This window comes from Betta splendens, chromosome 1, assembly GCF_900634795.4.
Source record: "Betta splendens chromosome 1, fBetSpl5.4, whole genome shotgun sequence".
Taxonomy (NCBI): Eukaryota; Metazoa; Chordata; class Actinopteri; order Anabantiformes; family Osphronemidae; genus Betta; species Betta splendens.
In genome coordinates this window covers 13,048,913-13,074,535 of record NC_040881.3, presented here as the reverse complement: position 1 = coordinate 13,074,535, position 25,623 = coordinate 13,048,913, and the positions used below count along the sequence as shown (strand labels likewise).

The following is a 25,623-nucleotide window of genomic DNA, read 5'->3' as shown; positions in this document are numbered from 1 at the left end:
GAGAGGAAAATATCGCAAAAATAATATTAGTCTTCACATTAGTAAATTTAAATGTGTATGTCTTGGACTGCTAAAGTGACATCTCATTATAGCTGCAAATCAGTAACAAAGCCAACAGAAGGGTAACGCTTATTACAGGAAGGAAATCTGTATGTGACCGTTTAGCTCCATATCCATCTATACTGTACTAGTACTCTAAAAATCCCCACTGTAGTGTTTACTGTAGAGTGTGTATCTCATTTGCTGCATGTATGTATGAGTTAACTGTTCACATTTAACCCAGAAAGCGCAGCAAACGCATAAGCAGTGCAAAAGCAGCAGTTTCTTTAGACAGGACATTATAGTATTTTCTCTAACTAAATGAATAAATGTTTTTTTTTTTACTTTGAAGATGGTTAATTCACATTGATAGAGGGCAAGTTACCATAAAGTGAAGTATGTTTTCCTCAACTCACTCTCCCTTTTACTCTGAAGTGCGCAGAAGTAACCAAATAAGAAACTGAGTGCACGAGTTTGCATGTAAGGCTCTGAATGCTTTCAAAGTGTTCATCTCTTAGCTCCAAGTTATTCGTTACAAACATTAATATGTCTTAGTTATGTGATCTAGCAATGAAAAGTGTCCAGATTTTACATTCTGCTTACTTAGCGGTGGTCTTAAGGTTTAATTAAGCAGTGCAGAGAAAACAGAAAGAGAGGCACAGCTTGATGCACATCCAAACACTCCCGAATCTGTTTTACATACAATTAGAAAGAAATAAGTGCTCAATTGATCTCGACAACACAACCATTAATCTAGTCGGGCAATCAGGTAGCACAGTCAGTCTTCATTCTGAGCTAAGGTAAAGTGTTTGTCAGTAGGAATTAGAATTTGGGTTTTCTGTCCATCCTCTCTAGGTTTTTATAATATTGTTTGATGACACTTATTTTATTTATTATTATTTATTTTTATACATTTTATACCAATATAATTTTATGATATCGTATTCAAAATACACTATTATAAAGAATATGTGGCACTAGTTCTGTTTTTTTGTTTTTTTTTTCGCTCGAGCCATAAAGCAATGTGATTTAACAATTATACTGATTTTTTAACTGATTATCCATCTCTGAATATGAGGATCCTCCTCGTCACCATTCTTAAGTGGGTCAGAGTAGGTGTTATTAATGAGTTCAGCACTTATGGATGTCTTGACATTGTTTTAATAATGAAACTAATGCACATTTTGAATGTATGCCAGACAGAGAGGATATCAACGTGAACACGCTACAGCATTTTAACAGCTGTACTTCCGGGAGGAACAATCTGGCTTTACAGCTGATGCCAAAATGGTTGCCCCATAAAATAACCTACTTACTTTTACTTCATTTTAGCACAAAGACCTTAAGCTTTTTTTGGCAGTCCTATCCCTTTACTGACTAGCTGGCAACTCTGCTGGCTTAGATGGATGAACACTCCTTTACAGTACCATGGTGAATATATATTAATAACATTACTATAATGTAACATGGGTCTGTCTCTAACTGTACGAACACACAAAACAAGTATAGATCAAATAAATAAAAACTGCCCATGGTTTCCTAAGCAGCTTTGACAGGTACCCAGATACGACTAAACTTTCTAAAAATGTAAAACAGTTCAACTCCGCTTCATTATATAAAAATGCAGTAAACCAAAGTTTATACTGGAAATAACCTAATCATCTCTGCATACAAGCTCTACATATTTATCTGCAGTTAGTATGTTACTGTAGCTCAGAGTAGTTTGGGAATAATGCTGCCTGTAAATTGCTACAAGTGATGCACAACAGAATCCATGTGTTTGATTAAGTACAACTGATGTGTGCTCTGCCATAGCAGTAGTATAAAAAAAAGAAGCAAAGATGTATTTTGTGTAAGTGTCATATGTAAGTGAAATTGTGAAAACCTCTACAGCCACCAGGAAAAGCATCAATACCTACTGAGAAAATATATTAGAGGGGTTTGGACTCAAACAACAACAATTTGCTACAAGGTCAGCTTCCTTTCCCTCTCAAGCATCCTCCGTACACTGTCTCACTGCTGTGACCTTTACTTCTAAAGCCTCAATTTACTCTGTCTTAATTTGACTGCATGCACCTGCTCAGCACGAACATTGTGCCAATCTTGCTGCAGTAATCATTTCAAGTGTAAAAGTCAGGGCCAAACACACAATACACATATGAGCATATGAGAATCACAAGTGTAATTGGCCTAGTATGCTACCTCATTAGCCTCTGAAAGCTAACACTAGTATTAGTGCCTATTAACTGGGAGCTTAATGTGATCCTAATTGCCTCTATAAGCAATCATATTTTTTTTTCTTCTGCTTAGGTAAACAGTCAATCTGAATACTGTATCACACAGCTTTTTAGTGAAGTTGACTATCAACCAGCAAACATTAACTCCTCATATAGGTTAAATAAAAGGAATTTTGTTTACATTTAGTAGGACAAATTTCACTAACTCATTACCTCAATTGCTTAATCTAGTTGCGGGTATACCAGAGCCTATCCCTGCAGTTATCTTTCCGAGAGGCAGGGTTCACCCAGCATATGTCGCCAGTACATCACAGGGCCAGACGACAACCAACCATTAACTTTGCACTGGGCTTTTTAATGTCACCCCTAACTTCATGTTGAATGGAGACTTCTAAGAGACATCGAGAGAAGCAAATTCCACAGGCTAATCATACCTGTTTTTATTTACGTGCTGTAGAGTCTGTTAAGTTTCATTATATGCTATAGAGCTGATCTGAATTTAAGCCGAACCAATAGATTTTACTAAAGCTATTTTTTCATTTCCACATATGGGCCTCACCTGTCTATAAGCCACAGGTGTCCACGTTGTAACATGAGATATTTATACAAAGATTTTTGTAACTTTTAACCAAATGTTGCCTATTACAGCTGGTTAAAAACAGAAAAAGTACAGCAGCGTACCACAAAAATAATTGACCACTCTCTACGGCTGCCTTCGGTGTATTAAAACCACGACCAAGTCGTCGTCTTCAGTGTCAGAATTAAACGGCCTCACAATGACTTTGTCACAATTTCTCTGCCTTTCTTTTGCTGTTTTATTGATTTTTACCTCGTAGTGGAGGGAGCTGCTGCCGAGACGCTGAGTCGTCCGTGCCCTGATGGACAGGCCTTTTTGACTCTACTTCTTTTAGGTGCCGGTTGTTTTGGCATTTCTTGATCGCAGCAACTCCTACGTGGTTTGGGTGTAGGAATAAGTGAAGTGACGTCTTCAATCTCTTTTGGCTACACAAAGTCATACCATTTTTTTTACCATATTTATTACTGACATACAGGAATTTGCTACATCAGCAGGGATGCCCCCACCTATACATTTTTTTTCTATTTCTCAAAGAGATACTTAAAAAATGTCTCCATGGGTTACTCTTACAATGGATCTGCAAACCCATAGAGATCCATTTTAAGATTTTTGGTTTTACATAAGTGAGCTAGGATGAGAGACGACAATGTGAAACATGACATCCTTACATAATGACCACTAGTGTGCTGACATTTTATCACAACCCTGGTCTGATGAGGCAGTTGCAGCTCAGTGGGCTGTCAGAATGACTAAAGAACTGATTTCAGAATGAGGCAGTAATAAAGCCATTAGAGAAAAGAACTGTCTTTTGCCTGGAAAAAAAACAAGCATTAATGCTTTGGCCCACGACAAAGACCTCTGAATGAGGCCGTATAGACTGTAGCATACTCCATAATGTTACTTGTTCTGGCCAAATGCAAAGTGGTGTCAGTCTCACAAGGGAGATAGTGAGCTAGCAGCACTAATCAGATGGTGTTCTGAGCTCGGCGGGTGCGACTAATTGGTTGGTCAATAATCTGAACAGCTGGGAAGGGGAGTGACCACCAGTTGCTGAGTTGAAACAAGGGGTAAAACAATCATCACAAATCAAGCTCCTCATTAAAGACATGATGTGTCAGTCGAAGTTCAAAGAACCTTCCTTATCCCCCTTGGAGAAAACAGGTGGACTCAGGCTCAGCTATTACTGTTCATGATTAATTTTAGATTTACGTTATCAAAACTTACTTACTATACTTATGTACAGGCCAATGTGATGTGGTGCATACCTTGTCTTAGTTCATCAAGACAACCTGCTTTACTTGTTGTCATTACTCAATTCCTCAACTTTGACACTATGTAGAAAAAGAAAAATAGCTCGGGTCAATTTAATGTTTAAACACCCTACTGAAGAAATAATGGGGTTTCAGAATCTGTTTTTGAATGCTTATTATTGAGTATCACCACAAATGAATATCTACCATTTAAAAATATTATATTATTATAAAAATGTAATGTAATGAATGAAATGTAATAAAAAAAATGTCCCTACAAATATCAAAAACACAAAATTTAAATCAATGAAAATAATAGCCTGTTCTACTTGGTTGCCCTCATTCCAATAACATCATGTTTAAAAAAGTATAATATTAAATAGCAAAAACAACCAAGGGAGAGAAAAAGATCATCAGTAAATATAAGAAATTGGGAGGCACAGGTAAAAGACCAAGTCTGATACCAAGTGGCATTTAATATTAATCCTAACTACAACTTCAGGTTAAACGGCTTCAGTTCATCACTATATTACGGCATTGCTCCATGGGCGTGTACGTGTGCAGAGTACACGATAACTTCTCCTTCTATAACTAGGAATTAAAAAAACTGTAATTTATAATACATTTCAATGCAACCACATAGAAAAAATATGATAACTTTTCAATCTTTCGCTCTTGGGACTTTTACTATTAAATGCATTTTTCTGTTCTGACAACCGTCAAAGCCTAAAGGTTAAAGACACTTTTTCTCAGTTTTATCTATTATACTGCACCCAAGTCTCCCAGGTGTGACTGTGTTTGACTGAGCTGATGACAGGAAGGATAGGAGCTAGAAAGACGGTGGTGATTATTTGACATTCCCTGGACAAATAAATGCTTTTCAAAGGCTATGTTAACATAATTTAATAATTCATAACAGGTTTGATTACTTCTTGGTGTGGCTTTGCCCAACATGGATTTTATGTAGGCAAAAGAGCCCGGTCTTCAGGTCAAACACAGACAAGACATAAGAAATGTCCCATCTGTCTTTCCCTACCTCCTAATTTTCAGTACTAGCCCTCAAGACAAACACTTTCAATAAGGCAGTTTTGTGGCGGCGCCTTCACCAAAGAAATGCAAAAAGACAAAATACAAAAGATGCCCACAACAGTCTTTAGCTCCATGCACGATGTTAACAGGCTTTCTGCCAGTGAAACTGAAAGACTGAGAGTCTAATAAAAGAGTATCAGATATCAGTCACAAACACACAATCACGAACGCATGCACACACAGCTATGGTACACAGCACTAGGAAATGTGCCACTATTAGGCTCCAATCCAACAAACCAGCACACAGTCATAACTGTATATGTAAGTGCGTATGTGTTAATGTGTAGTTGTGTGTTTTCCATGTGTGTGTGGCCTGTGAACTGTCACAGCGACACAAGACTGCCTGGGAGGATAAGTCTGTGACGTCTTATCAGCCATAAGCCAGACAGACAAACAAACACACATTCTCAGACGGGCATGAGCATGCACACACTCACACACTGGGATAATGTGGCACCCCGTATCAGCCATAGCAAGGCCTGTCACTGCCGGAGCGTACGGGAAGGCAAACAGGAGGCGGAAGCAAAAGAGAGAACGGGTACAGGCATAGAGGACATGCGAGGAAAGTTGAATAAAGAAGGGAAATTACAAAAGAAAAGTATGTGACTGAAAACAAAGAATAGGAGAGTGTGACAGCAATTACCTCTGGAGATAAACAGTGATGAAAAGAGGTAGGGATTAATGGACATAAAAAAAGGTACAGCAATCATTAGCAGCTACATTCTTCAGCAACCAAAAGCTTTCTGGCACAAAATAGTTGGAAAACAATAATATTGAGTATAGTGTGTGAAATTGCTTCGAATTACTGATAAACTATTAACTATAGTAGAAACACCATGTTTGGCACAGATGAAATAAAGCAGGGCTGTCAATCTTGGTCCTCGAGGGCCACAGTTTTGATTTGAAATGAAAATGAAATGAAAACCTTGAAGCATATCAAAAGGCTGCTGACTACAATTCAAGCTTTTTGTTTGCTAGTATAGACTGTTTTTGCATACACCACTTGGCACAACTTCATTGGTCAACTCAGTTGCGTTGAGATGATCAAAATAAGGATGGTCTTTATTAGTGTAGGTGCAGTTGTTCAACCCTTATTGTAAAATGTGTAAATCTGCAATTTCAACATGTTCATTCAGCTATCATCCTAGCAGAAGACACCATGCTGCCTTGTAGAAAGCTAAAACTTGATCTTCACTAGACTTTCTAACAGAAGAGCGATACCTTGGTTGTAGAAGACGTCGTAGAATGTTTTAGAGCTGCTGTTACTGTACAGTGACCTGACCTGGGGTTTAAAAAAGGCATTTAGCACACAAACCTAAAAATATGAGTAACAGGAAGCTCCTGCCAATGAGGAATAGGCCACGAAGGAAATCTACTAACTTCCTTACAAGTACAACTGTAGCACTACATCCATTAAAGTCACAGCAGACTGAAAGCTCACTATGTTATGAATGTGACATAAGGTCACAAATAGTACGAGCAGCTGCCTATATTTACAAAGCGAACCCGACAAGATGACTTAACATGAAAATGTCAGTGAGAGTGAGTGAATGTGTGTTTGAATGGCTTGATAAATGAAAGCTATGACCTATTAAAAAGCATGGCAGACTTTTAGTTGGTAGTAGAGGGTAAGTAACACATGTGATGTATGTAACCATGTCACATTTATGGATATGATCAGAGCACTAACTGATTGAATGGTGGCTGCCTCAACTTTTTCAGAGTAAGTGATTTAAGACCTGATTCAGTAAATAACTGACTCCATGGCAAACTAAGCAAAACAAAGAAAGGCATTTCAGAAGGAGAACATTCCTACACCTCAGATGAAAGGCACTGAGAAATTAATGTTCACAGCAACAAAGAAACGCCCCGCACTCCTCTCATATTTGACAGGGCTGGCCAAGAAATTAGCCTCAGAAATGTCAGGAAAATGGCAAAGGAGTGAGGAAGGAGGTACAAAGGGAGGCAAGAAGAAAGCAAGGAGGACACGGGTAAAGGGACAACTCTGGAACGTGGTAAAAGGAAACAGATAATTTAACAACACCTCATAATTATAGAAATGTCAAAGGTGTACAGAGAAGGCTTGCTGAAGGCTAACAAGGAAGGGGAAAGAGCTGGATAAGGGGATTGAGAATAGGAGATGGAAATGCTGTTGCCACTCAGAAAATTAGTTATGTTGGTGAGGGGGAGAGGGGGGAAAATAACAGAAGAGGAAAATGACTTAGGAACACAGGCCATCAGTCATTGGGAAAACAGGCCTGACACTACTGCATCAATAATTCAGATGACTATGGCTAATGAGCAAGATCCAAACAAATCACCCCTGAATTCACTGAGAGAACGCTGAAACATTTCACTGCACAACATTTGGCGCCGTTAGGGCTGCTTTTTAGCTGCAGTTTGCGCTGCATTGGCAACACACAAGGGAAAAAGAGTTGGACAGACAATTTATCTCTGTTGAAGCCTTAAATATTAGCATTTATTCTGATGAGAAGAAGTAGACAAGTAGAGTCTAAAGGACAAGCAGAGAAGTGGAGCCGTCAGGAAAAAAAAGAAATACAAGTCAAAGAATCAATAAAAAGGAGTTCTCTCTATGAGACACAGACTTGGTGCAAAAGGAAAAACAGGCAGCACAGAAGCTGTAGAGAGCGCAGTATGACGCCTGGTATTAGACAAATAACTATCACTAACACACAGTTGCACTTATGCAGAACAAACATTGTTCATCATCTACACTCTCTGACACCAGCACCTACACAGCGTGGTGACAAAATAAGGAAATGAAACCCTGGGTTCTGACAGTGTGATAACAGGCGCTCATTTACAGAGGGTGCTATTAGCTGGTTTATATCACAGTGAAGGAGGACTAAGCCGCATCTGCATGAAAGGCAACTACAATACAATTATTTAACTACAAACCACATCTACATTAGCTTTAGTCTAGTGGCATCAAGACAAACACCAACGGCACTGTTTACATTAACGTTTAGCACATGCTGGAAATGAAAGTGCATAATGTATGTTATTAGTAAGTTTACTGCTCTGAAATAGTGTAACTTTTCTCAATGTGAATCCATCCAAATAATGAGAATGCCCAGAACTAAAACAATTCAAAAAGGTCCTTAGAAAGTTGACATCTAAAGAAATCGTGATAAATTCTTCAAACTACATCTGTGTAGTGTGGGTTAGTCAAACCCACACTACACTTTCTTCAGATAAGAGCATCTGCTGCGTTGTGGACGCCACACCATAATAACCAGTTCTACAACCCAAGCAACCATGCAACCCAATTGGGCTGAGCCTAGTACATCTTGCTGGGGACAGACATCACAAGCAAGACTCAAAACTTAAGAAGGATACGAGTTACGGGCTGGTCTTATACTGTGATAAGAAAGTGTTTCCCTTTAAACAGTGTATAACTATGCTTTGTAAATCTGGGTCTAAAACACATATTCTGGCATAATGCCAGAAGACTACACTACAGTTTATTATAACATGAAAAGGTCAGAAAAGAAACTAAGTCAATAGTGCTTACAGAGTGTCCACCTTCAGTCCACACTCAGCAAGTGGCTTAGGTTATGCCCTGAAGGGCCTATCTGTAGTTTATTGCACCTGCGTGTGCAGAGCTAGCAAGCTCTTATTATTCCAATAGTCTTATTAGGCTGGTCCCTGGGTGTGGTAGCAAGTTCACTACTTTGCAATCTCTATCTCTCTATAGATAGATAACTCTCTAGATATATAATTCTCTCTGCCTTAGACACGCTGCACTGTGCCCCCCCCCCCCCTCTTGCTTTACCTCCCCTGACTCCATACTACTACAGGAAATGCTTACATTGGTTCTTTCTTTGTGCTGTCGTCAGCCTTAAGACAGAAACACAACACAAGCTAGATATAATATCTAGCAGGTGATGAACGAGGAGGTATTGAAGGGATATAAATATTCCTATTCCGCATGACTATTTCTTCCTCTCCCTTGGGGGCATACAGCAAGATTTAAGAAGGATAGAGTCTGGCACTGCTGCCCCAACTTTTTATTTATTTTAATTTATGTCTTTCTCACCATCTGTCACATTCTGGATTATTAACTATCTTGTTAATATCGGTCTTTTCTAGCTCCACAAACTACAGAATGAAATTGCAGATGGCAGGGCAAACACTATGTAGGAGTATTTTAAAAGGACAGCTTGTATTATTGCCCCCCCATAAAAATGTACACAGTAAATATGAATTTTATTTATTTTTTTTCTAAAAATAGCATCTACTAAGGAGAAGGAACAAGACAAAAGTCTTAGAAGATACAAGATACAGAAATATACAAAAAGCTTAGAAAAATAACTTTGGGCTGAAATACATCAAGATGTGAGACCAGTTATTATTAATTAGTAGCAGCACATGTTTAGAGTTAAAGGATGAAATGACATACAAAATGCTGACAGAGACAAAATGTTCCTTCCCTATTATGTCCATCTCCACCTAAAAAAGAGGTTTTTCCTCCATCTGCCATTGCCTCAGGGTGGAAAAGTTCATTAAAACCCTGTAAAAATTTTACTGCGGCTGAGGAAAATGCATGTCTGTGCCTGACTAATACTTAGAACAAAATCATTGAAACAAGATAGAGTAAGGTTGAAAGTCAAGTAGACAAATTAGTTGTAATAAAAAGGTTTTAAAGACAGATGCCTCATTGGCAGAGAACCTTTGTATCACTTAGCTGGCCAAGACATATAAAGGCTCTCTGTGTCACTTAGAGAGTGGACACATACTCTACAAGATAATTTAGAGTATGCGTCCTTGAGCTGTTCGCTGCTGAACAGAACATTCTGGCAATAATGAACACCTTCCTGGTGTACTTTTATGAATATGAACCAAGGCACTACTCAAAATAAGCACTGATGTCAGTAGACAATCCATGGGTAAAATGTTTAAATAAAAGGAATACAAATAAGTGTGCACTAATGAGCACTAAACCTAAGACTTATCTTTCAAAACATTAGGTGAGGGATATAGCATTACAGCCCACTGCAAATGCTTTTACATCCAGTTGTACTCCTGACCTTCTTCACTTAGCTCTTTGTTCACCAATTAGTTTACATAATTATATTTCATTGCTGCATTCAATTTTACATACATTAAATAATCACAACCACAATTTCAATTTATTTTCTATTAATATGCAAAGTTGATAGTTGATGCTGCTGCTGATGATGGGTGAAAAAAATAACAATTGTCCTCTCACTTTGCGCAATGCGCATGGTCCACAATAAGGTTTTTAAAGGGTGTGCAATAAACACTGATCATTTAAGATTCAAATCTGAACCTCAAATTAGCAGATGAACCTTGTTCCGCTAGTAGGCTAAAGGTGCTGCCAGTAAAGCATACAGTATGGTCCACACTGTGTATTTGTACTTGGCCGAACTATGATTATAAACACGCATTTCATCCAAACTGTTTAATATGCAATGACATATTGCTGCTAAGCAAACACATTAAGCTACATGCGTGGAACACATCACGTCCTGCTTCACTGGCACCAAAATAAAACGCTTGACACCACCGAAGCTACATGCAAAACAGCGTACGAGTATTAGAGTCAACACGTAGATAGTTTTAATAGAAGAGTTCCCAAATACTAAGCTTTACAATAACGTTAGAACAAATTTTAGCCGGTTAGCTAGCTACGTATGTGGGTTCGCTATGGGCAAAAAGCGAGTAAGTCTGATCTCTACAAAACGTCAACTACAACTTGTTTTAATGTTCTGCATAAATTAAACCAGCTAGCTTATTATTTCACAAGACTAGAAAAGCAGAGCTCTGGCTTATTTCCTGTTCATTCTAAGTAGCCACGACTAGCTTAACGCAGTGCAGCACATCCGACATGCGCATCTCTTTCCTTTAAACACAACAATACGTTAGCAACGCCGTTAAAACGGCCAGAGAGTTACCTCCTTCTTCTTTTGACCTCCCCCGGGCGGCAGGCATAGCAAAACAAGGGAGAAAACAAGGAGAACTGGCAGGTTGCTGGAGGACTTAACCAAAACCGACGCCATGACGGAAGGATGCTCTGACTGCAGGACACGTCTGCGCCAATTATTGCTCTGCGCGTCGACCAATCAGCGTAAAGACGCATGAAGCGTGAAACGCGGACGCGTCTGGGGTTTGTAGTTTTTTTAAGCAGAGTTAAACGCGTCGGCTACACAAATGACTATTTAGACGTAGAGGGCAGACCTTTTATAACTTTTATGCAACAGTACCTATAAGATAGCTTTATTAGACTTTACTTTTTGTGTTCTGATATAAAGGATGTATTAATAAAATAACATACTGATGAAACAAGAACAAAAAGTCTCAACAAACAATTTAGTCCAAACTTTTAAATAAATAATAATATAAGGAGGTTAACTAAGTCAAATCAGACTCCACACGTGCTACCCTGAATTTCTTTCACATTAGTTTGACTGAGCCTTTCTCCTGAGCATGATTTTAGATCAAACAATTTACTTCAGTTAGGCGATCACAACATTATACAAACACATAATCATAGTGCATAGTGTACTCTAATGTGACTCTCCCCACCTGCTACTACAGCAGTAAGTAAAATCATCACCTTTCAATTCAATTCGTGTGTCTGTGTTGTGAGTCTCACATGACAGACCTACTCTAAAATAATGCCAATAAACCATATGCATATGTCCCTCGTGCTATAAGGTCTCACTTTGAGCTATGGCTCTGCTTCTCTTACTGCACTTAACTAACAAAAACTAACAAATACTACTAAATCACTATGGATTGTAAAAAAGACTCCAATAAGTGCTGTGTCCATTTGTCATTATTTCATAATTCTTGAATGAGGGGAGAAAGAGAGTATCTAATCTAGTTTACTTTAATGCATTCACTCTCTCTAAGGAAAAAAGGCCCTTTGTCTCTTCTCCTAAGTTATTCTCCTATTAAAGGTTTTCTAATTCTTAATCTTATATGAATGTTGCTTTGAGTTTAAGTGCATGCTTGTGTGTGTGTGTGTGTGTGTGTGTGTGTGTGTGTGTGTGTGTGCGCGTGCTCAACCCCATAAGCAGCAGAGAAAAAAGTAAAACACCAGATACAAAATCAGTATACGGTAACTGGGCATTGAGGTAGATGATATGATGAACGGTCAGCTGACAAGTTACAGTAAAACAGCCGGTGAGAATGGATTCATCCAGCGTCTGTGAGGTCCGGCTTCTTTGAGAAAGTTACAGATGAAGAAGAGAAGCCAAAAGAAGACTATTCACTTGAACAAATAAATTAACATGAGGGACCAATGAAGATTATTTATGTATGAAAGTGCTGTACTTTGCGCACACGCAGACATGCGCACACAGAGCAGGAATGAAACGCATGTTGGAATATTAAAGCCAGTGCACCGTGAAACAATCAGTACATGTGGCAGTATTGTTAAACCACACTTCATTCGCTCTAAAGGAACTCATTCGTGGACACACTCCCAGATTCACAGGGACTGGTGCAGGATTTCTCACATTGCTTCCTCACATTTTAAGGTAATAAGATGCTCTGCAGACTACAGCTGGGAAAGTAGGATTATAGCCAGCACTGATTATCTAATAAGTTAATCAGAATCAGAAACTTGTGTTGAAGTTTGGTTTGGTGATTTGGTGCTCACATAAAACATAAAAAGCATAATATTTTGTAAAATAATAATATTTATTGGAATCTAAAATTGGTTTGTCCAAACAGCAGAGCTTGTTACTTGGGGGTTAATGGATGCCACTATTACAGTAGTTAGTTAGTTAGTTAGTTAGTTAGTTAGTTAGTTAGTTAGTTAGTTAGTTAGTTAGTTAGTTAGTTTAGTTAGTTAGTTAGTTAGACACATGAGAGCATGGAAAGACAACCCCCGTTTTAAGATGCACGGCGAGGCAGAGAGGGAGGAAGAGAGGAACAGGAGAAATGGGTGATGTCATCTCCAGCTGGCACAGAGCTGCGTGCCCAGATCCGAGGTCAGCTGCTCCCTTATAAAAAATAACGAGTCTCAGGAAAATGATTAATTGCCCGACAGCACATAGTTGATAAAAAAAAAGGGGAGCTGGTGATGAGGAGGTGGCATGGGTCTCTGAGTAGAGGAGCGGAAACAGCAAAAGAGCACGAGTGAGAGAGGGTGTGATAGTGCAACATCACAAGGAGAGAGAAGGGGAGCGAGAGAGGGAGAGAGAGAGAGGGAGAGAGAGAGAGTAGATAGGAGTGGAGGGTATATACCGATATATATAGATAGAGGTAATAGGAGAGAGAGAGAGAGAGAGAGAGGGAGAGGGAGAGACAGAGAGAGAGAGAGAGAGAGAGAGAGGGAGACAGAGGGAGAGAGAGAGAGAGAGAGAGAGAGGGGAGAGACAGAGAGAGAGAGGGAGACACAGAGAGAGAGGGAGAGAGACAGAGAGAGAGAGACATATTGGTGGGTGCATTTAGACAGAGGCACACAGCGAGAGGGATGAATATGGGAACTGAAAGAGACGTTAGTAACGGGGGAAGCACTTATTAATATGTTTGTTAGTTCCTTCAGTAAATGTTCCTAGGTCCATGGCTGCATGTTTTTATTAATTACATGTACATACAGCATGCATGTGCTGACCCCTCGCCCCCCGCCCTGGATGGATGCAGATTAGGTGCCTGATGTGACTGTATTCCTCTCTGTTTCTGTTTGGACACCAGAAGATGTCTGAATATATGCAACTCAATTATTCAGCACAGTCTACTGTACCTGTCTTGCCTTACCTGCAGTCACTGTGTTTAATAAAGTCAGAGCAGACAGTAGCAAAAACTTCCTGCTGAGGAAGATGCAACTGCTGAGGACAGCAGAGGTCTGTAGCTTTAAACCCTGCAATCAATATTTCATCAAAAAAGTAATTAAATCTCACAAAAAATAATGTGTTAGTCAATGATTTAGGGACAATTTGTCCATCAAGTTGGGATGTTTGGTTGGCAATTCAGCTAATGTCCCACAATACTGCACGTTATGAGACGTGAGCAACATTAGAGGTGGAAGACGGCTCCTCTCCTCGCATTTGCCCTTATTGTCCTGCCTCATTTCCTCTGCTCCGTTCTCGCCCCTTCTCCTTTTCTTCTGCGCCCTCACCCCTCCTCTCAACTCCCCGCTCGCGTCCTCTCCTCATTCAAAAGGTGTGTGACAGATAACATAAGACCCCGATGGTCGGCAGGCGGCGACACCCTATTATGCAGAGGAAGGGTGAACACAAGACTGAAGGAAAGAAAGGAAAAAAATGATTTTAGTATGATTCAAATAAATGGGATTGCTTTTATTTCTCTCTTCCCAGTGTCACAGTGTGATGGATTGATGTGATCGACAAATTAGTTTAGTGGTTCACTTGTTTCTGCCTCTCTATTTGTCTGTCTGTCTCGCTCTCTCTCTCTCTTGCGCTCTTTCTACAAATCTCCAGCCACAATGCCACAATTGCAATAAATGTCTCTCTCTCTATATACACATATACTACAGTACATGAACGGGGGTCAACACAGCAGCTCCCGCTTTTCTGCAACAGCCAACAGCCTCTGCATTTAAATCTCTCCCCTTGTCCTCAGTGGCAAAGCAGCGTTTTCGATTCATCTACTTGATTAAACCAACCCCACCATCACCATCACTCTGTGCCACACACACACACACACACACACACACACACACACACACACACACACACACACACACACACACACACACACACGCCGGTGCGTCAGTCACTGGAAGAATATACAGCATAAACCTCCCCTCTCCGGTCTCAACTCTCTCCGCTCTCCTCGTCTCCCTCCTTCCTCCACTCTCCCAGGTGTCTTTCTCTCTCCCCCACTCACACAAACACGCTCAGACTCTTCTGCTCCCCCACTCCCTCTCTCTCTCTCTCTCTCACGCGCCTTCCCCTTTTCTCGTGGACATATCTCTGGCGGTTTGCCGCATGGAAGTCGCCTAGGAAAGGCAGAATCTCGTCCGTCTGATCCGGACGCGGTCTCGCCACTTACCGATCAGTGTACGGGCAAACCGGACGGCGCACGCGCATTTACCGGGATTCATCTGGATATAACGCGTTTATCCGCTGACCGACTGACGGGAGAGTCCAAATCCCGGCTTCATTCCAGCAGACGGGGAAATATTTATGACTCAAAGGTTGTAATTGTAAAGACGACCAGGTCATCAAGCGCGCAAAAGCCGCAGCTTTAAACATTACGCGCGGCTAATTCTATTTCTTTTCTATTCCCGCTGTCCCCCGCACGGACAAACCGGGGACCGGAGGTGGGGGGGGGGCACTTCCACGGCATGGAGTCCTGATTTTAGCAAGCGACCCATTGGGAGGAATGAAATTGAGAAAACCCGCTGCCGTGATGGAATTTTAATAACTTAATCCTGACAATAATACAGGGGGATATTGCGGCAGAGTTGGACACTCCAGAGAGCATCGCAACTTTTTTCAGTCTCTCTTTTAATCTCGTCGCCTCTCTTCGTCTCTCTCGCCCGTGGGACTTCTATTTTCGTGACTGATTTGCGGCACTTCTCCCCCTGTCATGGACCGGTCGACGTCTTTGGATATAGAAGCTCTGAAGGTAAGACGGCGGCGTGCACTTGTTCCCGCGGAGGGAGATGCGATCCCCGCATCGACGGGTGAATGGATGGGACGCGTGGGTGCCGGGCTGCCCCGCAAATGAGCGGGGGATGACGGGTGGACGGCGGGGTGGCTGTGGACGATTTACGGCCGCTTGGGTTAATCCGAGCGACCGATGGAGGTGTGCTGCGTGGAGGGACGGTCTGAGCGGCCGGGTGGATGGATGGGTGGACGGGTGAATGGTGAATGGGTGAGCGGGTACCTGCGTGGGTTAGCTGGGTGACCTAGTGTCTCTAAGATGCTCAAGTCGGCGCATGAGCAGCGCCTGCGGATGGGGTTTACCACCCAGCATCCAGAGCCTCATCTCTTTCTCTACCCCCCCCCCCCCCCCTTCTACAGACGCACAAAACCACACTTCTATGTTGGTGAGGAAATCCAGGGGGGTGGGGGGCGTCATTATTCGGTGCGTGGGGTGAATTTCAATACGTAGTGGCTGCACACTTGTTCCAAAGAGCAGCCGCGAACCTCAGCGGGACGCTCGACAGAGGCTCAGTGTGGAGAGCGGGGCGGACGACGCTGCCCCGTTTAACCCCGGCTGCCGGTGCGTCCTGCACGCGCTCGAAGATTGTTCTCTCCTCGCCCCAAAGAATGAAGCGAGGCTCGCGGTTACGGACGGTCAGTGGAGGCGCACGCGTCGTGCGCGCGCGCGCGCGCGCGTTTGGCTGCCGCGTGGACTCTGGGTAATGAGGGATCCGGGTCGCTGCTCGCGCAGCGCTCCACGCACTCATTTTTCATTCCCACACCTCCGTCCATATGCCGCGCGTGAGGTGGACGTCAACAGGGGTGTTCGCTTTACTGGAGCGCGTGCTACACAATGATGGCATCTCAGAGCAAAGCAGAGAGCTGTGCACAAATGCCGCCTCCAGGAATGCGTAATGATGAAGTACCTACTGTATGTGATGCCCTCAGTGCTCAGACAACATGTTCAGGCAGGTCCCCGTCATCCCAGATGTGTGGTGTTACACTCGTTTCCATCGTGTAGACAAACATCACGAGTGGAAATGTTCACTATCAACGTGCTGTTGCAGTTACTGATTGGACAAATCGGCAAATCGATGGGATCCCCCCACAGGTTTGACGATTCAGGTTGCATCGTAGGTGATCAAATTCCCAGAGAGTTGAAGCCGCGCTGCAAAGTGACTTTGACTCGCTGGTTGCACATTCCGAAGATGGAAATTGACAATCTGATTTAAACATTGACCTTAAGTGTCAGCCAGTGAGCTTGACAGGCAAAACAGCGCAGGTATTGACGTTTTGGCCACATGTGTGGCTGCCTGCTCTTTTCTTCTGCCGTGTTTGATCCCATTGTCTCATTTTTCAGGCCATAAACGGAAGTTTGTGAATCTTTTGTCTTTTAGTGGATGTGAATATTGGAAGCTTAATGTTCCATCTACTGTACCTACAGTATACTGTACTAGGGGTATAAGGACTTTGGAGGGTTAAATATCCTCCGTCTGATGTCTAATAGGCAGAAGAGTTGTGTCTTTACATAGTGAGTTCTATAAATGTCCAGCATGAATGTCCTTTTCCACTACCAGCAGTGTTAGTGAGCTCCGCTCGCTGACTTTATAGGATTTCCGTCCGCTCTCCCACCAGTCCATCAATCTGTCCATCTGCTGGTTGTTTTCTGCAGAGCTGGTGTCATATCCTTGGCAGCGCTGATAATCCTCCAGTCCTGGTGCATCTCTAGTTTGGCACCCAAATGCACACACACAAATACACTGTCTCCTGCAGTGTCTGTGTGCATGTGAGAGAAGTCGTCCTTAGACTCCTGAATTTTTTCTGGAAGAGAAGTGAATCAATACAGCATCCTGTCAGGTACAGCAGAAAACCTCTGTGCATCAGTGTGTGTGTGTGTGTGTGTGTGTGTGTGTGTGTGTGTGTGTGTGTGTGTGTGTGTGTGTGTGTGTGTATGTGTGTGTGTGTGTTCAGGTTGTTTGGTCAGCTGGCCTTTCCAAGTCTGAAAGCAGACTGGAGGCACTGGACACACACACACACACACACACACACACACACACACACACACACACACACACACAAAACACTAAACTAATCTAATGAAAAGTACTGTACGTGTGTGTGAGTGTGTTGCAGAGCAATCACTGGAAATGAGCAGTGAACATTGGAGCATTAGAACAACACTGCATTATATCAAATATAGAAGTGGAGTGTGTGTGTGTGTGTGTGTGTGTGTGTGTGTGTGTGTGTGTGTGTGTGTGTGTGTGTGTGTGTGTGTGTGTGGAGATTTGACCAAAGCCGTATCTGCTTATAAATCATTGGAGGTTTCAATATCAGTGGAGCAGTTTAAGTGCTATTGATCTTTAGTAATAGCTGCACCATAAATTATATGCAGTATAATAAAGGCAGTCAGATGGAATTTGGCCCTTCTAAATGCAGGCTCTCAACGTGGAACAGAAACAGGAGCTGGAGACGCAAATAGACTTTTATTTTAGTAGGACTGGATTAAAAACAATTTCAAACAATTTAATCCCGCGTCATCAGTCTAGTTCAGTTCACATCAAGTCCTCAGAACGAAGACCTGAATGCCACTCACAACAAACAATCTGAATATTAAAGCATAAAAAAGGAAAAGAATAGGAAAATTAAGGAAAATAACAGGTTGAGGACCTTTATAGACGACATACAATATAGTGAAAGCACCAGAAGAGGCTGAAGGTTTAGTCCATGTCAGCATCATGTGTCGGTCCCTGAGGTCCCAGCCCTCTGATCCACAAATGTTTAACCCAAACCATATAGAAGGAATGAGTGTCATTGATTTAATAATCATGTTGTTATCTTGTATTATTCATGACTATCATTAGAATCTGATCCCTGTGGTCATCAAAGCAGACCTGTAGACTGTAATTTAAAGGGATTTAGCGCTGTTGTTTAAAGGCCGCGTGCCTTGTTAGGTAGCTGTCAAAGGGACATAGTCAGAATTAGGCATCATTTGCATAGTGGCTGCTTCGCACCCCTGGCTGCGCTCTTACACGTAACCTGTTTGGTGATCTCCCAGCTCCCACACAGTTTTGCATTTCTGGCCACTGAGCAGCTCAATTGGAGCAGTCGGAAGTTCAATGTCTTTTCCAAGGGCACTTCAACAGTAGCTGCTGAGGGATGGGGGAACATTAGCCGTTCGTTTAACCCGGCTCGCTCCAAGTCCGTATCTCTGACTTTCAGGCAAACGCAAATGTTCTGCTGTGCATTTAGACGCAACAGTGACGTTTAATCACATTACAAACAAAAGTAGAAACCACAAACTGAAGACTTTACTTCAGTGTGAAATACATAGGGTTTTGGTTTCAAAAACTGACAAACTCCTGTTTGTTGCTTCCCAAACATTTAATTTCCCAACCTTTGTATGTTGAATAATTACTATAAATAAAAAAGTCAGATCAGATACGTCATTATGTCTAATTAATTGGAATGTTTATCAGATGTAGTGAGCGTCGGAAGACCTTGCGTTGCTGCCTGAAGTATTAGTTTCCCGTACCTCCAAACACTGGAATCGTGACGCTTCCAACGTAGCCGAACAAAGAGTCTGAACATTAAACCAGCAGCAGTATATTAATCACTCTGTCTTTGTGACGAGTGTCAGGCTCCTCTGAGAGCTGCAGCAGAGAATGAAGTGAACTCAGAACGAGTCGGGCTCAAACAGATGTTTCACACGTTGGCAGACAATTTGCCCTTGGAACAAATTAACTATGTGTTTTGTATCCAGCCACAGTTTGTCCACATTAGCGCTTGTATTGCGAGTAATTAGATGTACGTATTGTAATGAGGACCGCTCGCCTACGTTGGAGCAGCTCCTCCGTGTGTTTACACTGTTTCTCAAGCAGCGGTGTTTAAAGGTCTAATGGCTAACGGGCTAGTGTTGGCCTTTTAAAGGTTAACCTGCACTCTTTAAACCGTGTGTGTAAGCGTATACATATTAATGCATGTTTTCAGAATGTGGCCCTCCACTCCGCTGCTGCAGCCGCGTGGGTCTGCGTGCTCCGGGACAGCGATGGGACGTCCACCACTCAGCATAATGAAGTGGTTAAAGACAAAATGAGTCAGATGTGCTGCAGACCAGAAGCAGATACAGAGAGGACAGCTAGCATAACACGTTTGAGGGCTGCCTGCAACGTAGCGTGTACTGTATCGTACTTACAGCACGTGCTGTTTGTACCTTGTGGTGATGAATTGGATTGGAGACCCTGTGGCCTAATTACAGCTCTATGCACTGGATGAATTTGCCAACACACAGATCTGTTTTTCCCACTGTGACGTTTACATCTTGGCATGTTTCTCCTCTTTGAACCAGGCCCAGATGAGTCAGCCATATAACAAGTTGGCTTAGGCCCGTGATTAAAAAAAGCGTGCAGTTATATCGGTGGTAATAGTGAAATATTTCAAGCGGAGATGAACAAAGTCTAAAAATGTCCCAGGCCTGTTAAGTATTTCTGTGAAAATGGTTCAGAAAGCAAAAAAGCTCAAAGGCTCGTTTATGGTGTGGTTGCCCATGGCAACAAAACAAAAGAAAAGTATATTTGTATGAACTCCTCACTCACTCAATTTCACATACTGTATTCAGTTTTATTGGCCTGTATTTGGTGATTGATTAAAGGAGGAAATGACTCTTGGGTTTCGAAAAGGCTTTTATTGGGAGCTGAACTTGATCTGCCACACGCAGACGCTCTAGGGGAGGTTTTATGCAGAGCGACGGTGAGCGGCGCAGCGTAGCGATGGGCAGCTAACGGCAGGAACAGGTGGGTGCTGTGCAACTCCTGCACCGCGCAGCACCACAAACCATACAGTCTAGTAGCAGTATGAGTCCTATGGATCTGCTCTGGAAAACAAAGGTTAACGAGCTGCAGGCAAATTGAATTATTTTTAAGAAGGGCACTGGCGAGCGCACGTTTTACAGAGAGCAGCGAGCGCTGCCAGTTAAGCTGTGTGCTCTGCAAGCAAATGGTGTTGGAAGCTAAACACGCGCTGCATGAAATTACACACTGAACACTCGCTACAATGAAGTCGAATTTACTCAAGGACCCAGGATGTTTCAGGGACACCGGCAGCATCCTCACAGCTGCAATTACTTAGAAATAGGCCTTTTAAAACCTACAGGGAAGAAATTATAGATAGGCAAGGTGTGTGTGTGTGTGTGTGTGTGTGTGTGGATGCACTGGTCCAGCTAGATGTGTACCGAGGGGAGTGAAGGCAGAGTGGACTGCAGAGGTGATTTGTAAGCCAGGAGAAAACATAATGGTGTTGAACTTGGCCCCAGGGAGGCTCCAGGGTCCACATCACTGCACTGTGCTAGTAATTATACACACACAAAGTCCTGTAGACCATCACTTATTGCTAATAGGCCAAGAGTGTGTATAGATGGATTAACATATACATCCTGTGCATTCACATGCTACTACTGGAAGTAATCAACCTGTGTGTCGACCAGGCACTTTTGCCCCAGATCGTCCCTCAGGGTAGCACTCATAAAGTTTAAGATCTGCACTGTTTGTGTTGGGTGGACACTAACCCTGACCTCAACCATTACTGTGAAAATGAGTTCCCACAATGTGAGTGTGTTTGGATGTTTCTTATCCTGTAAGTAATGCAAGTAATAAGATGAACACACACACACACACGCACGCACGCACGCACGCACACACACACACACACACACACACACACACACACACACGCACACACACACACACACACACACACACACGCACACACACACACACACACACACACACGCACACACACACACACACACACACACACGGTCTCGTGGCGCCTTCAGCCCTTAACGGTGACTGATGCCTCGCTGCCTGTGGCAGCTGAGTGGCACCCTCTCCTCTGTGAGAGCCTCGGGGTGTGTGTCACCGCAGGTTTACACACTTGCGCGTACCTCTGCCTTTTATTTCCCGCGTCAGCCGACCCTGATGTGAGGAAATTCCTCGTCCACTCTGTGTCCGTGGCGTTGCTGCTGCAGTCACTGCCGTGATCATGTGTGTGAACGAGTGCAGAGTTAATGTCTGAGCGTGTCTCTGCACAGTAATTTAAATGTGATTCATACAGCTCTGTTCTGCACAGCTATTAGCGCCTATAGAATGGACCCAGTCTTATTATGTCCATGGTAAATTCGACATATATTCACACAATGACTTTTTGACTTTTATCTGTATCACACTCCTATTCACATGCTGCTATTTCACCCCCACCCCAGGCAGAGCGTGTGTTTATGTGGGTGGTCTCAATGCACCTTTAAGGGGATGTGAGCTTCCCTGTATGGCGAACCTGGCTGCAGAGGTGTGTGTGTGTGTGTGTGTGTGTGCGTGTGTGTGTGTGTGTGTGTGTGTGTGTGTGTGTGTGTGTGCGTGCGTGCGTGCGTGCGTGTGTGTGTGTGTGCGTGCGTGTGTGTGTGTGTGTGTGTGTGCGTGTGTGTGTGTGTGTGTGTGTGTGTGCGTGTGTGTGTGTGTGTGTGTGTGTGTGTGCGTGTGTGTGTGTGTGTGTGTGTGCTTGTTTACCTGAGTCTGTCATTTCAGCTTGGCATTTTGAAGTTGCCCTGTGGTTCCAGCTGCAGCAGGCAACACTTTGATGTGACAATTACAGCCACCGTATCGTCTTAAATCATAACGAGAGAATAGCTGAATGAATAAAAAAAACACGCAGTGTAAAATACAAGCTGTCACTGTTCCCACAGCGGTAAGTGAGCACTCCAGACAGAGAACACGCAACTCAGCAGCACTAAATCTGTGCCCTAATTCTTTGGTGTTCTTGGCTGCCGTAAACCTGGATGGTTTGAAAGAGTCACACAAGCCTGGCTCCTGTTTACTGTAGCACCTAAAATACGGATGTGACAAATGCCCTGTAGTGTGAGTCATCACTCAGTCCTTGCACACTGGTTTCTAATGCTACAGCTAAAAACCATAATTACACCATGACTATTAAACTGGAGCGTTCATCTACTGCAGATGAACATTCACACCGACCATAAGCTCTTTTGCTTAGAAGTGACACCTGTGTCCTGGTCCATATGTTTATGCTGAGCCTGAATCCCTGTCGTCCCGCAGCCCTGTTCAACATATTCATAATATGAGGCGTTCGCCTCCATGAAGGGACATTTCCATCTGCGGCTGCGTCCCCCTGCCCTGCAATGACAACTTAATAGACTGCTTTGCACCGTGGGGCTAAACAGGGACTCGCATCCATTATTAATCTCACTCGTTTAATTCTGCCCAAATTGCCAAGATCATCTGGAGATTATTGCAATATGAGCCACTTTGTCAACAACATTATAATTTAACGGCGAATTCAATTACAATGACAAGGTAATCACGATCCGGTAATTATTACCTGATCCTGCTATGACAGGCTAATGATCACCTGTGTAAGTGTGTCGCTTACACAAATCAATGCCTCTTTATGTTGGCTGTTGTGCGAACACAAGGGCTAATGCAACCGATTTTAAAGGAGGATTAGAGGCTGTTTTGTTTCGTGCGGCAGCCTATTTTGGCCAGCGGTCGTTATTAAAGGATGTAAAGCGGCCCGGTTTGGAGCAGATGAGGGTGGAGCCGCATCGCATCTCCCCAACCATCACCTTCATACCCCAATAACATCCGCTTTGTCCCTTTCCTGCCATGAGCCGGCCGCCGCGCGCCCCGGCCTGTGGAGGTGATGCTGCGATGACTGGCTATTATCCCATTTCTCAGACACCATCTCGTCCTGTCTGTCACCTTCCTGAGCGAACTGCGCTCGGGATCGCAGTGGAAGGAGTCGATGACGCACAAGTCGGTTCAGTCTCGCTCAGCTTAACGGGTCCTGCTGCTTGTTTATGCACTTCAGTGAAGTGATCTGGCTTCTTAATTTAGAAATCATCCCATTCCATTCAATTAAGATAGTTTAGAGGTCTTGTATGAATAAACGGCCCCTTCATGTTCTTTTGCTTAGCCTCATTCACATGGTTTCCTTATTCAGATGTGATTTAAGAGCGTTCTACTTGTCAAACATCATTTCTACTGTTTACCCGAGGGCTCACTACCAGCTACATTCTGACCAGAAGGATGAATTAGGATTAGAAAACCTGCCGTGCAGCACTTTGGATCAGTGACGCTTCAAGCCACAATGCGTCCATCCCAGATGCAAAACCGAGCATCTTTACATCACCCCACCTGCAGCACAGCGCCTTCATGTGGGGGCTGCGTCTGCCTTCACGTCCATCAGCGCCCGACAAGTAAATCATCACTCCTCCCGCTGTGACGACGCAACCACACACATACAGGGAACATGCAGTCCTCACACACGTACGGAGCACCATGCAGGTACTGGCAGCCGTACTGCACACACAGCAGAACACACACACACACACATACACACACACACACACACACACACACACACACACACACACACACACACACACACACACACACACACACACACACACACACACTTTTTTGTCAGAGGGGATTCTCGCCTACACAAGGGCAGAGCGGTGACACCTCATCATGAGCCAAATGAAGCAGGAGTGTGAAGGAGAAGAGGAGGAAGGAAGGAGAGATCGAGCGATGGATGGTGCGGAACAATGGAGAAATATGGAGGGGATGAGCGGCGCTATATGCCGACGAGGCGACCGGCGTCAGATTTGAGGGGCATGAAATAGGCTCAGAGAAATGTGGGAGAACTGTATAGAGAGAGAACAAGTGAGGGTTGGAATGAACTTTGAAAAGGAAAGTACAAAAAGAGTCACGTTGGTATTTAGGTCATTATAACAAGAGAGTATCACATTTTGTAAATGAAAACAGTTATATGACTATTATATCATGATGAGCTCCCTGACTCACCACTGCCCAAATTAACTGACTGATGTAGCTACTCCGAATAGCAGCCAAATGTTTTGAACTACTGTAAGAAGAACGAAGGGCGCGTTCCATGACTCAGCCTCCACACAGCGTCACCTGGATGACGCAGGATCTTCACCGGAACAGATCTGGTTCACAAGGTTTAAAGGAGGTACGGGTGTTGGATTTAAGGATGAACTAATACGTAAGATTACGGTGGTCGAAGGTCAAAGGTCACACAAGGTCAAGCATGTTTATCCCATTTCTTTAACACGTCAGCTGCAGCTTGGCTGGTTGGAACAGGCGTTTACTGTGTTTGTGCTCTGCTGAAATACAAATGCCGCCACATTATAACATTCACATCATCTGAGGTGTCTGCAAACCTGTGTGTGTCAATTCCCATCAACTTCCATTGACTTCATTAAATGAGTGTCGTACATGAAGACTGCTCTTCCTGCTCATGTGGTGAATGGTGGAAATGATGCACAACCGGACAAAGTCAAATAAATGAGAGTGAAAGAAGGAAGGGTGAAGCAGGATCGTGTGATGGAGGAAAGCACAGAGATGTGATGATGATGATGATGATGCAGCATCGGATGGAGGTCGGAGAGACATGGTCACGTCATCTGTCATGTGGATATTGATGCTAATACTAATTAGATTTATTTAATTAGAGTTATTAATGAATTCAAAATATTTAATTATACCAAATTAAATATTGATGCCACTTTATCTTCAAACCCTGGAGAGTTTTAACAGCTTTTGTCAGTTTGAAACACAGGTTTTGTATCTGGCCTTTGTTACGATGATGGAAATTCAATCTACTTCAACATATGTTGTTTGATTAACAAACAGCCCGAGCACCGGCGTCGCTGCTGGTATTTATTTGCCTTTGTACTGTCTCGGCTGTGATCAGGCTGCAGGTAATAGGGGCAAGCCTGTGCAAATGGC

At 43.0% G+C, this 25,623-nt stretch overlaps 2 protein-coding genes across 3 annotated transcripts in view; one reads left to right on the top strand and one right to left on the bottom strand.

Annotated features, from left to right (window-relative positions):
- Window positions 1-11,276, bottom strand: part of tusc3 (tumor suppressor candidate 3) — a 44,940-nt gene extending 33,664 nt beyond the window's left edge. The window contains exon 1 of the mRNA XM_029150321.2: window positions 11,132-11,276. Within this exon, the coding sequence (XP_029006154.1) occupies window positions 11,132-11,236 (105 nt within the window). The 5' untranslated portion in view covers window positions 11,237-11,276. The remainder of the gene's footprint in view (window positions 1-11,131) is intronic.
- A 3,679-nt stretch (window positions 11,277-14,955) lies between these two features.
- Window positions 14,956-25,623, top strand: part of LOC114856776 (zeta-sarcoglycan) — a 238,715-nt gene continuing 228,047 nt past the window's right edge. Inside the window, exon 1 of one of the 2 annotated variants that reach the window (XM_029152486.3) lies at window positions 14,956-15,782. In XM_029152486.3, the coding sequence (XP_029008319.1) occupies window positions 15,744-15,782 (39 nt within the window). In that variant the 5' untranslated portion in view covers window positions 14,956-15,743. The remainder of the gene's footprint in view (window positions 15,783-25,623) is intronic. The other variant, XM_029152506.3, reaches the window with a different exon arrangement.